This window comes from Schistocerca cancellata, chromosome 10 (assembly GCF_023864275.1).
Source record: "Schistocerca cancellata isolate TAMUIC-IGC-003103 chromosome 10, iqSchCanc2.1, whole genome shotgun sequence".
Taxonomy (NCBI): Eukaryota; Metazoa; Arthropoda; class Insecta; order Orthoptera; family Acrididae; genus Schistocerca; species Schistocerca cancellata.
Window position 1 is genome coordinate 67,883,657 of NC_064635.1, and position 15,075 is coordinate 67,898,731.

The 15,075-nt window shown below is 39.8% G+C and overlaps 1 protein-coding gene across 1 annotated transcript in view; it reads right to left on the minus strand.

Moving 5' to 3' along the window:
- The window catches only part of LOC126106408 (uncharacterized protein CG43867), a 429,676-nt gene that overhangs the window by 103,223 nt on the left and 311,378 nt on the right, over nt 1-15,075 (minus strand). The window contains exons 12-13 of the mRNA XM_049912680.1: nt 5,084-5,245; nt 691-870 (exon numbers count right to left, since the gene is read on the minus strand). Of these exons, the coding sequence (XP_049768637.1) occupies nt 691-870; nt 5,084-5,245 (342 nt within the window). The remainder of the gene's footprint in view (nt 1-690; nt 871-5,083; nt 5,246-15,075) is intronic.

Here is a 15,075-nt window from a genome sequence, read left to right on the forward strand (position 1 = left end):
TGTGTCCTCCCACAGCCAGTCAACAATGGTACTTTCCCATACACTACACCACAAAGCTTCTGTGAAATAGAGAAAGGAACATGAAGAATCACGTGTGAGGTTATTTCATGACTCATGCCATATAGCTCAATTGGTAAACATGTCATATGTAAAAGATGAGGTTCCTGGTTTGAGTCCTGACGCAGCACACAGTTTTAACTTTCTTGTAAGTTTCTGGAACACTGTAACTCTGCTGCAGAGTGAATGGCTCAGTAAGAACTGACAAATCTCCACAAGGCTGCCGCACCATTGGAATTCTTACAGCCCTGAAAAACTAGCCAGTTCTGGCAATACACCCCCTGCTTGCTTAAATTTAAACCATACACTGCACAAAGCTGATGATAAATTTCAACTGATACCAGGTTCAGTGAGTTCAAAATGTCACAGCTGGTGAAAGGAGGAATCAAACTGTCATTTTTGGGATGAACAAAAGCCATACTGCAAACACTCCCAAAGTGCCAACGGTCGCATCCTAAGTCTTTCATGTGCACTACCCTGCTTTTCACAACAAATAGGAAGTTATCTTTTAGCTATTTGGGAAATTTACTTTCTGGATTATTCTGGTCACAGGCCACAAACATATCAGTAACAGCCACTTAACTTCACAAATTTCTTTCTACAGCAGAAAAATTGACTGCTATGCCGGCTAACCTTCTCTTGTTTGCTGGGCACGAGCAGGTACGTCGGTCCCTGGTGCGACGGGAAGATCCCGACAGTGAGGTCGGACGGGCCTGGCTGCCCGTCGGGGTCACGGTCCTCACTGTCGGAGTCTGACACGTGGTCCACCTCCTCGACGCGGGCGTCACGCATGTTGATCTGCCCCATCGGATTCTTAACAGAATGAAAGTGCGACACTTCTGAAATCTGTGAAACTCAAAATGGTCGTTTTCTTAATTTGATATTCTTTTGTTTCAAACAAAATAACACAGTCAAAACAGTCATAATAACATAATTATATGAACATGGAATCTGCAGCTGGATACATATTATGTAGATTGAAGGTGGAGGGGAGAGGAAGGCACATGTCTGAAAGAACAGACACCACACATTCATATAACTGATTCATCTTGATGGGCAATGAATCCACAACCTTCAGTGTGGATGCACAGTATCGTTTGACTTCTGGTGGGAATCTAAAAGTTAGTGAGCATAGAGGATATGGACGGGGACAGCATATTGGTGGCACTAGGTGGGAGTCTGGGTCTACCGAGGAGCGTGCTGAGATAGTCCATGCATTTTCGATAAACACAAGTGTCCGGATGGTGCAATGGTTAACGCAACTGCCTTGTACGCAGGTTTGAGTCCCGGTCTGGCATGCATTTTCACTCACTGCCACTGATTCCGCATGAAGTCCTGATGCACCTGATATTATATTACTTTCTGCCCCCCTCCACCTTCCACGTTGATAAAGAACGTCCGTCCTCAGAGACCAAAAACAGGAAAAGTTAACGTAATATTGGTAAACTGCAGGAGTATCCAGGGCAAGGTTTCTGAATTAGTATCTCTTATTGAAGGAAATAGTGCGCATATAGTATTAGGAACGGAAAGTTGGTTAAAACCGGAAGTGAACAGTAACGAAATCCTAGACACAGAATGGAATATATACCGCAAGGATAGGATAAACGCCAATGGTGGAGGAGTATTTATAGCAGTAAAGAATTCAATAATATCCAGTGAAGTTATTAGCGAATGCGAATGTGAAATAATCTGGGTTAAGCTAAGTATCAAAGGTGGGTCAGATATGATAGTCGGATGCTTCTATAGACCACCTGCATCAGCAACCGTAGTAGTTGAGCACCTCAGAGAGAACCTGCAGAACGTCGTGAAGAAGTTTCGTGATCATACTATTGTAATAGGGGGAGACTTCAATCTACCAGGTATAGAATGGGATAGTCACACAATCAGAACTGGAGCCAGGGACAGAGACTCTTGTGACATTATCCTGACTGCCTTGTCCGAGAATTACTTCGAGCAGATAGTTAGAGAACCAACTCGTGAAGCTAACGTTTTAGACCTCATAGCAACAAATAGACCGGAACTTTTCGACTCCGTGAATGTAGAAGAGGGTATCAGTGATCATAAGTCAGTGGTTGCATCAATGACTACAAGTGTAATAAGAAATGCCAAGAAAGGAAGGAAAATATATTTGCTTAACAAGAGTGATAGGGCACAAATCGCAGAATATCTGAGTGACCACCATCAAACGTTCATTTCTGAGGAAGAGGATGTGGAACAAAAATGGAAAAAATTCAGAAACATCGTCCAGTACGCCTTAGATAAGTTCGTACCGACTAAGGTCCAAAGCGAGGGGAAAGATCCACCGTGGTATAACAATCATGTACGAAAGGTACTACGGAAACAAAGAAAGCTTCATCATAGGTTTAAGAGTAGTCGAATCATAGCTGATAAGGAAAAGCTGAACGAAGCGAAAAAGAGCGTAAAGAGAGCAATGAGAGAAGCATTCAACGAATTCGAACATAAAACATTGGCAAACAATCTAAACAAGAACCCTAAAAAGTTTTGGTCATATGTAAAATCGGTAAGCGGATCTAAATCCCCTATTCAGTCACTCGTTGACCACGATGGCACCGAAACAGAGGACGACCGAAGAAAGGCAGAAATACTGAATTCAGTGTTCCGAAACTGTTTCACTGCGGAAAATCGTAACACGGTCCCTGACTTCAGCCGTCGCACGGACGCCAAAATGGAAAATATTGAAATAAACGATATCGGAATTGAAAAACAACTGCTATCACTTAGTAGCGGAAAAGCATCCGGACCAGACGAGATACCCTTAAGATGCTACAGTGATTATGCTAAAGAACTTGCCCCCTTTCTATCAGCAATTTATCGTAGATCGCTGGAAGAACGTAAAGTACCTAGCGACTGGAAGAAAGCGCAGGTCGTTCCCAGTTTCAAGAAGGGTCATAAATCAGATGCGAATAATTATAGGCCTATTTTGCTTACGTCAATCTGTTGTAGAATAATGGAACATGTTTTGTGTTCTCGTATTATGACGTTCTTAGATAATACAAATCTCCTTCATCATAACCAACATGGATTCCGCAAACAGAGATCATGTGAAACTCAGCTCGCCCTATTTGCCCAAGAAATTCACAGTGCTGTAGACACTGGCGAGCAGATTGATGCCGTATTCCTGGACTTCAGGAAGGCATTTGATACGGTTCCGCACTTACGTTTAATGAAAAAAATACGAGCTTACGGAATATCGGACCAGGTTTGTGATTGGATTCAGGATTTCCTAGAAGAAAGAACACAACATGTCATTCTTAACGGTTCAAAATCTGCAGATGTAGAGGTAATTTCGGGAGTACCGCAAGGAAGCGTGATAGGACCTTTATTGTTTACAATATACATAAATGACTTAGTTGACAACATCAGTAGCTCCGTGAGGCCATTTGCAGATGACACGGTTGTCTACAAGAAAGTAGCAACATCAGAAGACTCGTACGTACTCCAGGAAGACCTGCAGAGGATTAATGCATGGTGCGACAGCTGGCAGCTTTCCCTAAACGTAGATAAATGTAATATAATGCGCATACATAGGGGCAGAAATCCATTCCAGTACGATTATGCCATAGGTGGTAAATCATTGGAAGCGGTAACGACCGTAAAATACTTAGGAGTTACTATCCGGAGCGATCTGAAGAGGAATGATCACATAAAACAAATAGTGGGAAAAGCAGGCGCCAGGTTGAGATTCATAGGAAGAATTCTAAGAAAATGTGACTCATCGACGAAAGAAGTAGCTTACAAAACGCTTGTTCGTCCGATTCTTGAGTATTGCTCATCAGTATGGGACCCTTACCAGGTTGGATTAATAGAAGAGATAGACATGATCCAGCGAAAAGCAGCGCGATTCGTCATGGGGACATTTAGTCAGCGCGAGAGCGTTACGGAGATGCTGAACAAGCTCCAGTGGCGGACACTTCAAGAAAGGCGTTACGCAATACGGAGAGGTTTATTATCGAAATTACGAGAGAGCACATTCCGGGAAGAGATGGGCAACATATTACTACCGCCCACATATATCTCGCGTAATGATCACAACGAAAAGATCCGAGAAATTAGAGCAAATACGGAGACTTACAAGCAGTCGTTCTTCCCACGCACAATTCGTGAATGGAACAGGGAAGGGGGGATCAGATAGTGGTACAATAAGTACCCTCCGCCACACACCGTAAGGTGGCTCGCGGAGTATAGATGTAGATGTAGATGTAGATGAATTTATGTAACAAAATAATTCTTTGAAATTATTTCTGAAAATGTTTTATTCTCCAATATAACTGACCCCAGAAATCCAACACATATTGCAAAATAATTGTTTGTGATTCCACATGAAAATATAAATTTATGATGGCAAATACTGCACATGAATATCTGAATTTATGTGTATCCAAGACTGCATGGGTAATCGTAACACACAGTTTATCTGAAATAGAATTTTTTTATCAGAATCTACTGTTTACCATATTAACAAACATGCTGCACATCATTTCTGAAAGCCCACTGAGTTACTTATGCACCGGAAACAAGGAATGAAAATTATTGATACTTAGCTCCAATGGCTTGGCAAATGTATCGACAGGAAACTGGCTGCAAAAAGTTACCAGGGCAGGGCCCCTGCAATTAACTCAAGATAAAATGGGAAACAAAACAAAAATTGCACAAAAGTGCAACAGTGGGATTGAGTTCTCCCTTGTCTTATACTACTATGATGTGGGTCTTGTGAAAGACAGTTTATTCTAAACAAAAATATTCATTTTTATTGTAACAGAATGCTTTAGGCATCATTTATTTTTCCAAAAATTGCTGAACTAGCCATAGATAAACTGCAAACTGAATAATCCACACCCAGATAATTGGGAGCTTGCTTCAGTTGTCACTTGCGCAGAGGTTAAGGTTACTGAAACTTTGTTTTGTACACAGTTATGAGAGATCAGAACATATTATTTCAAAGAGAGTAATGACAGTGTGCAGTATTATAATGGAAATATAAAATTATAATTGTGGATCAACTCACAGTGTCACCGGGTGACTTGAAGTAGAGGAACATTTTACCGATGAGGACACACCAGCAGCGCTTGGCATGCCCGTTCTTCACCTTGGTCAGCCAGCCCTGTACCGTCGGCTTCTGGTCTTCCCGGCCCAGGAGCAGCTTCGTAGCATTGCGGCGCTGCACATTCTGCCACAAAATAAGTGAGTTAATTTTTTGTTTTACAAGTATAATTAACAAATTTATTGTTTTATATTAAAATGAGTAAATTAATTATGAATTAAGAAATAATTCATTTGTGTTTACTAGGATGTAATTACTAATCAGGCATATACCTATACTGGTTTACAATTAAATGGTTTTGTGCAGTGTTAATGGCTCTAAGCACAATGGGGCTTAACATCTGAGGTCATCAGTCCCACAGACTTAGAACTACTTAAACCTTACTAACCTAACGACATCACACACATCCACACCCGAGGCAGGATTCAAAGCTGTGAGTGTAAGCAGCACAGTTCCAGACTGAAATACCTAGAACCGCTCGGCCAAAGCTGCCAGCAGTTTATTAATGTTGATCAAGAATAATAGCTGAGAACTATGATATATTACATTAGTACTGAAATTCTTATTACAATTCTACAGCAAACATTCCAGTGCAAGTGTTTTACTCTAGCATCACAACTTCAAATAAGTTGAAAATTGCCCGGAGGGTGGTAGAAAAGATTTGTGGACTTTATTCTCAAAGTGAATGGGTACACTTTGAAATTAATCAGTGCCCTTAAAGGGGTTCAGGTACTGAATTTATTTTTGGTAATGAGAAGTATATTGCCACATTTGTATGTTATGTCTGACATTCACTATGTGGCTAAAATGGAAATTTCTTTGAGAGAACCATAAAATACAAGAAGACAGAATAGCTGGCAAGTGTTTACCTTCAGGAGGCAGAACTCCAACTACTGCTGACAAGCACATTTAAAATCAGAAAAATAATACCTATCTTGTGGAACTGTTAGTTCCTTCCTTTGGAAAAAAGGGGTATATAATCTGGAGAAGGTTAGAAATGAGGGATGGTTGACACACAGCCCAGGTTTAGAGAGTCCCATCTGTTACAAGAACCAAGATGAAAAAAGACAGGTGGTAAGCACAGCATCAGCTGCAGTCCACAGATGACAGGAGGACAGAAAGAGTTGTAAAGAAGGCATAAGAAGAAGAGAAATGAGAAGGAGAGTAAATAACATACTTAAAAATTTGGAGGAGAGCAGAAAAGGTGAAACCTCGCTTCTTGCCAAAAATTTATGAATCCATCTGAATGGGAAGTACCCTATAGGTTTTGATGAATGAGTTTGCGAGTAACAAAATGAGTGAGATATATGATTGTACCTTTTGATTGTGCCGACTTAGAAGCTTAGGTTTTTGTGCTACCACAGGACCATAGACCTCAATACATCAAGCCAGTACTAAGAAAGAGACCTCTTACAGACAGATGGGCAGACAGACAGTCGGATAACATAGAACAGAAAAAAAAAAAATATTTTTCTGGTGTGGTATAATAACAAATAACCATTTTCATACTTCTCCTCTAGTTTTACTGTAAAAGCTTGCTGCTTGCCAAATTCCATGTTTCTAGATCAATGGAGAGTATCCTATAGCTTTCAGTAAGTGAGTTTGCAAGTATATGTATGGCTGCTCTTTTGACTGCATTGACTTTGAAGCTTACATTTACCACACAACCATAAGACTACAAACCTTAGTACGTGATACAAATTTCATCTTGATATGTCTACCTGTTCCTGAGAAAATGGGGTCTTAACAGACAGATTAACAAAGGATGAAAAAGCATTGTATGTGAGATTATTGCAAATTAACAATTTTGAAATTATTTTCATTTATTTGTACTGTACAATTCAGCTTTTTCGATATTTCGTGATTCTAGGCCAAAGGGAACTAACCTATAGGTTTTGATGGGTAACTCTGCGAGTATCGAAGTATGTGACATAAATGGTCATATCTTTTGATTGAATGATATGACTCTTTCATTGGATGATATGACTTTCTCAAGTCAAGCCCTGAAATGAGATAAGCCCTTGACAATATTCTCCCCACACAACCCAGAATTGCCTTTCGCTGCCCCCCTAACCTCTATAACATCCTTGTCAAACCCTACAATATTCCCAGATCACCTTCTCTACCTACCCCTGTAACTGACCCCGCTGCAAAACCTGCCCCATGCAACCCCCACAACCACCTACTCCAGCCCCACTACAGGTAAAACATACACAATTCAAGGGAGGGCCACATGTGAAACAACACATGTCATTTATCAGCTGACATGCCTGCACTGCACAGCCTTTTACATTGGTATGACAACTAAACTGGCTGAGCACATGAACGGGCATAGACGAACTGTCCGCCTAGGAGATGTCCAATACCCAGTGGCGGAGCATGCCCTCCAGCATAATTCTAGGGACCTAGCAACCGGCTACACCGTATGGGCCATTTGGCTTCTCCTACCCAACACCAGTTCCTCGGAACTGTGGAGATAGGAACTTGCACTCTGACACATCCTTTCATCTCGACATCCCCCTGGACTGAACCTATGTTAACCAACATCAGTCCCATTTACTCTTCAGTCTTCTCCTCTTTCCCTTTCCTCTTTAGCCATTCACACATCTTTTCATCCTACATAGTTGTCTTTATACTATATACCTCTTTACTTCTGTATGCATCCTCTTTGGTTTGAAGCTGGCACAGTACTTACAGTAGAATATCTTTGGCTTCCCTCTGACACCTATGCCTCCATCTTTGTTACCCTCCCTGTTTACCTTTCGCCTGTTGCTTCATAACCTAGGTTGTGAGTAACTGAATCCACTTTCCCTTCTTCTCCTTTCTTCCCCTCTCTCCTCCCTGATGAAGGAACAAAGTTCCGAAAGCTAGGAACGTAAATTTTCTGTTCTGTTTCGTATATCTATCGGCTGGACTGAGCTGAGGTAAGTACTGGCCAGCCCCTCTATCTCTTTGTTAGTATTTGTTTCATATCTTTTGATTGCACTGACTTAGCACCTTCAATTCCTTATACTGCGAAGGGACCATGATCCTTAGTGTGCGGCACAAATTTCAGCTCGATGCATCAATTCATTCCAGACAAAAGAGGTTTTTCAACAGTCAGGCAGACACATAGACAACAACAAAATGCTGCTTTAATGGTTTCATTTTCACAGGCTGAGATACAGAACCCTGAAAATTAATAAGAGTAAATACTTAAATACTACCAGTGCAAGGAGGGAGGATTGTTAACTGCTCATTGTAGTTGCAGATGAAACAAGCATAGTTGCGAAAAGGAATGGAACATGTTACATAATATAAATGATTTAGCCATAGAGAACAGGAAACAAATTAAGACTTTGCAACAAAACACACGGCATACAGTTTCTGATACAGAACTCTAATAAAAGCGAAAGTTTATTTTCCCAATGTGGTCAAATATTCAGTGAAGTCTCACTTTCTGGCCAGAGCGGCTGTAGATAGCATTCATCTGTGTGTGAGGTGTTCTTGGTAATGTGAATGTATGTGTGTGTTTTCTTTTCTGAAGAAGGCTAAGCCAAAAGCTCAATATGTAATTGTCTTTCCATTGTGCCTGTCTGCAATTAATGATGAGTAGTTCTCTCTTTTTTTTATATATATATATCATTGTTGTTATTCTAGCCTGGACTTCCCACTGTTTGATTTTGTTAGTAAAGTCGAATATTTTAAATTCTTAGGACAGAGGGTAGATAGAAGGCTTTCTTGAAAGTATCACGTTCACAATCTTTTGCAGGAACTGAATGCTGCTATCTTCAGTATGAGAATGATCTCCACTGTTTCCGACACCAAAATGCGTAGTCTTGTTTACATTGCTTATTTTCACTCTATAATTTTGTGTGTTATTATATTTTGGGGCAGACCTGTGCTCTAACAGAAAATTTCTTAGCTCAGGAAAGTCTGGTCGTGCAGACCTGCAGTGTCCATTTGTGAACTTCGTGCGGGTCGTTGTTCAGGTGTCTCAGAAATACAGCAGCTGTGCCAGCCCTGTACACAAATTCCACCAATGGATTTGTTGCTGACAGTATTGAGTCATTCAGAAGAAACCGCAGCATTTATTCAGTGAACACGATATGAAAAACTATACACACTCAGATAATACTTGCATGTACACTGTAAAAATAGATGTGTGCTGCTCAGAAGGCTTCATTTTAAATAAGCTTCCAGTAGAAGTGAAAAACTTGAGCGATAAATCCAAGTCTTCAAATATGAGCTGATGGGTTCTTTGTACCACACTTTTTCTATTTTGTGCACGAGTTCCTCACAGTATTTGGTAAATGTGTTCTGTAATACATTCCTATACTGTCATGCTTTTTTTGTGTGTTTTAGAAATTCTTTAATTCTTTCGCATACAAATTTTCTGTATATATGTACTGATTTGTTCTATGACTAGATAGCTTTCATTCACTTGGATCCACAGAATTTGATACACAAATAGATAAATTAACTCATTCAGCTCACTAGCTTGTAACTGTATATTATTTTTCGTATTTTGCTATTTCACACCCAATTTTAATGCTCCTTTCACTTTTTTCTGCCATATTTTATTTTGTCAGCTATCCTAAACTCTCTAAGCTCTTCTCTGAGTACCCTGTTTTTATCTTATTCACTAATGTCAATACTTTGACTGTTGAATGAATTTCAGGTCTGCTGATTCTATCTGCCTTTTGCTCTTTTTGGTCAGTATCCATATTTTGAAATACTGGTACAGCCATACCTTCATAAAATTTGCACTGTGTTTCTATTCTTGTTCCTCTCCTTCCCTCCCCCCCCCCCCCCCCCTTCCACTTTCAGAATACAGTTAATTATTCCACATATAATCTGGAACTTGTATCGTTTTATCTATTTATCACTGTCATAGTTACAACAGGCATCACAGACTAAATAGCTAAAATAATAAACTTGGCTGACTGCTTATTATCGCCGGCCGGAATGGCCGTGCGGTTCTAGGCACTACAGTCTGGAGCCGAGCGACCGCTACGGTCGCAGGTTCGAATCCTGCCTCGGGCATGGATGTGTGTGATGTCCTTAGGTTAGTTAGGTTTAATTAGTTCTAAGTTCTAGGCGACTGATGACCTCAGAAGTTAAGTCACATAGTGCTCAGAGCCGAGAGAGCCATTGCTTATTATCTACAGTTATTTATTATCTACATGGATATTTTCTTATGAATGCCATTACTTTAGTTTTATTTTATGAGCAGTACTGGTCTGTCTTACAAATGGTGAATTGCAGTCTGTCTTTTGTGTTGTTCACAACAGCAAGATCACCAACAAAAAATAAGGATCAAAATACTTTTGGATTAAATAAGACCACTCAGTGTTGTTAATAGGCACACCCAAAAAGAAAGAAAAATTGCTAGCTTTTGGAGTAATCCTTTTTTGAGATAGAGCAAAGTACGTACACACACACACACACACACACACACACACACACACACACACACACACATCTGGCCCCTATACTGTGCCCACTGGACGAATAATTCCAGCGCTGCATTTCAGAAGGTGGACTAGGCTGTAGTGGGTGTAGCATAGTTATGGTGTTTACCACTGATGCAATCGGTTTTCAGTTATATCTTTTTTTTTTTCTTTTTTCAAGTGCCAGTTTAACCAGGCTATTAAAACCAACAAAAATAATTGGTTTCTGAAATAACCAATTTTCAGTATTTTATTTCTATTATTTCCTGTAATAAACGTAGAAATCAAACAAAGATTGAAAAATTTTGACTTCTTCAGTTTGAAGGTACATAGATTCAAAATATTAAATTAAACGTGCAAATAAAAGTTTGCTGCTTTTCTAAAAAAGTCATAAGAGGTTGACTGCTACAAAGAATCACCAGTATTCTCCTATTGATTCTAAGTATTTGAGACTCTGCTCAAAAATCATGTTGTAATCAGAGTTCATACCACTATTTGGACATTACAAATAGCCAGCGCCAAAGGGTGAAAACAGGTTGAAGAACTCTATTTTTCACATTAATTTTCCTGTTTTCAAGGAAAAGTGTGGAAATATGCAAGCTCAAATAATAAAAGAACATGGTAGTTACTGCATACATTACATCTCGAAGACAAACCTGTGCATATCAATTACAAGGAAGAGTGCCGGCCACATGAAAAATCAGTACATTTACAATGCTGATATCATTTGCTGAATAGTTTCTGGTAGAATTTAAGAAGGGGGCCTTTCTAGGATTATTTTCTAAAAGTTTGCAAAATGGGGATGCGTACCATGTTCCAGGAATTGTTCCTTCTTTGCTATTGTTGTTGGTAACAAGCAGATGTGACACAAGTGAGACGCAGCAAAACAGTTGATATGTACAGGACCAACTTCAGAATATATTGCATGCAGGGGGGCATGCTCAAAAATTCCACAATAACTTATTTAAAAAACAACAAACAATCATGAATTTTTTTGACCAGCGTTAACTTTTAATTAATAATATTGCACCAAAGCATCATTAAAATTTATTTTACATTTTTCTGCTACTGTAAACATAAACTACCAAGTACTGTTCCAAATGTTCGATGGTAAGATTGTGTCTTCGATCACTCAAAACATTTTTATAAACAGAAAAGGACCATTCTACATCAACTGAGGTAACTGAGCAGTATTTGAATTCGGGTGCTATGTTGACACTTATTGTTTCTGGTAAAAATTACCCATCCTATCAATAAAACTATCAATTTGGCACAAGGGTTTGAAGCCTGGGTTATTGTTTAAAATGTTTCAATATTTTACTTTAAGTTTTCTTGGGAATACCTCAGGCAATGATGAGTTCACTAGAATAATTTTATTCATTAACTGAATAGATTCATTCAGTGTCAAACCTTGAGTTTCAAGCTTCTTAATATTTGCAGGTATATGGGAAAAATGAGTGCTAATAACAGCAATGTCTTTTTTAATACTGGAGTCATTGAGAGCTTCCTTGCACTGGTAAACTGCCAAAGCCTCTGCACTATCGGAGTCATTTACTACCCCTCTAATGGCCTCAAAATGTTCACTGAAAAACAACTCAGCTTTGACGCATGTACCCCAATGAGTTACCAACAGTTCGGGAGGTAAAGGCACATTTGGTAGTTTTTATTTGCAGTTCTTGATGCAAGCAAGAGCCTTTAGAAACACTTCCTTTGTGGATGAAATCAATTTATTTACATTCACAAATGTAGAGCGTACTTCTTCACCGATGTATGAGCAAAGCGTGTCTCCTGAATCAAATTGGAATAAAACGCTCAGACAGCTTTTTCTGCTTTAATCATATAGGGAGTAGCATCTGAAATAAACACAAACACCCTTTCATCTGCAGAATATTCTGGAAATATTTTCCTAATATCCTCATTCACAGATCTGGTGACTATAGAATGATTTAGTTCTTCAAGTTCTTTGCAGGCCACTGAATAAGAAGAAGAAGAAGGCTCTTTTTTTAAAGCACCAACAACTAAATTTGCAATGTAACAGCCAAAAGTGTCTATAGTTTCATCAACTGAAATTCAGATAGTTCTCTCCTTGAGTTCATTGTATATTTCTTCCAGCACATTTACGTAAACTGTCAGTATGTAATTTTTACACAATGTTGATTCATCTGGTATGCTTTTATTTAAGCAATATTTGCTCAGGAAGCCTTTGAGGATAGGGTTAGTAAGTTTCTGAAGAGGAATATTGTTTGCAATGAATGCTTCACATAGTTCCATGTTAAACCGACTTTTTTGGTTACCTCTGGACAAATCCCTGCTACTGCAACTTGCTGTTGTCTGAAGTTGTTGTCGTGGTCCTTTCTTCTGCATTCCTGCGATATGAAGACTTGTCTTGACATGCTGGTCTATTTGAAACTTTTTTTGCACAAAACATTTTTCTCGTAAACTCGACAGTATAAAACAACCCCATCATATGTAAATGTTCCAGGATGGTCAGCTATCCACGAAACGACTTTTTTTTTTCAGGCGGCATGGCGAACAACACGTTACACACTACACATCATAAATGTGTTCAACTGTGTACAAGTAAATAGAAAGCTAAACTGAAACAATGGAGGTGTGACAAAAAGCTTGCGTAGTTTAATTTAATTGTTGCCAATGTGTATGGTATAACAGTGGAGGGGATTAACTGGTGGGTGCAGGTGCAGGAACATTGACTCTGTCTGCCTGTTCCTGTTCCTCTTTTGTAATGATTTCGCTAGGCAGTGGCCTCTCGGTTAGTGATTGCATGCAGTTCTAGGTTGTGGTCAATCTGTGAGACATCAGAACTAGATCAAGCTAGAGACCACCTATCTAAAGTTTTAAAAATATTGTAAACACAGAGCAAAAATAGTTTTTAGTTAAAATAGGCAATAACCAGTGAAAAGGATCCAAATATGCAAATGTATATGCAACATGCAAATGCATATAATCTGGTCTCTACACTTTATGTAAATTACTTGCACTGTAAGCTACATTTATTTTCTTAATATGTACTTTAATTGATTTTAAAAATGAGAATCTTCCTTGAATTATTTAACGATTCCAAATGAGGCACCATATGGGTTACTGGAGATTGAGGTTAGGTCATTTATTGTGAGTGGATGACGTATTGTAAGGATAACTTCCATCTGTGTAGTTTACAGAAGCTTGTGGTGGAGGGAAAGACCCAAATGACAGCCACCAAAATTGAGCATGCTGTGTTCAGCTGCATGTTGTGGCACCGGGTGGTCAACTTTGTTCTTGGGAGCAGTTTGAAGTGGTCATTCACCCTGGTGGACAGCTGGTTGGTAGTCGTACCAATATAATAAGCTGTGAAGTGTTTGCAGCAGAGTTAGTAGATGACACTGCTGCTTTCACAGGTGACCCTGCCTCTGATGGGATAGGATAAGCCTACAACAGGACTCAAGTAGGAAGTGCTGGACGGGTGATTGGGGTATGACCCCTGTGGCAAGGGGTTGGGACTGGGAATGGCATACAGCTGGACCACGACAATGTGTCAGTCATGTGGTTACATTCCTAGCCTGTGTACCTGCCATCTCCCTTCCACATTCCTAGTTGGCAGTTGGCAAACCAGCTGCCTCCCTCCAAGCCCCTAGCCACCAAACTCTGATCTCCAACCCCCTGCCTCCTGTCTCTCTCTCCCTCTACTCACCCCAACCGACACTCTCCCCTCCTCCTCCCCCCCCCCCTCCCAAATGCAACCTAGGCCACATGTATTCGGTGCTGGCACTGTTTGTCTATCTGGTGCTGTGTAGGAGCTAGGCAAGTGTGTGTGTGTGTGTGTGTGTGTGTGTGTGTGTGTGTGTGTGTGTGTGTGTGTTTTGTTCTAGCTCAAAAATGAATTACACTGGAAGCTAGCAAGTTTTATTTCTTTTTGTGTGTGCCTATCAATGACTCAACTCAACACTCCTGGTGTTTGGTGAGTGGTCTCCTTTAATCCAAAAGTATTCGCATTCTACCAGAACTTCCCTACAGCAAAAATTTGCCTCTGTAATATCCCACTGCAGTCAAACTTTACTCCTTTGGGTTTAAAGAATTTTTTGTCTTCACTTCACACTTCTGCTGTTCAACCACTTCCCTTTTTTCAGCTTTACTTCTCACTCTGACTTCTATCATTTCTGGGCTGAAGTTGGTGCAATGCTTACCAATGTGCTGTCTTTGATCTCCTGGTCTCAATGACAACTCCCCTTTATCTTTGTCATTACATCAGCTGTGTGAGCTGTGCCTCCTTTCTAACCCATCCCTCTACTCTCTGATGAAAGAACAAACAGTTTCAGAAGTTTCAGTTATAAATATAGTGAGAATATGGTTGCAGTGGGATCTTGTATTCTCCACAACTGCACAGTTTTGGCTGTGTAGCCATTTTTAAGTAGTTGTCTGAAACACACACCAGGTGTTAACACATCAAATGCCTTTGCTTAGACAGCTACAACAGCACACAAGTTGTGGATGAAAAAAAGAAAAAAAAAAGATATTTTAATCCAGACA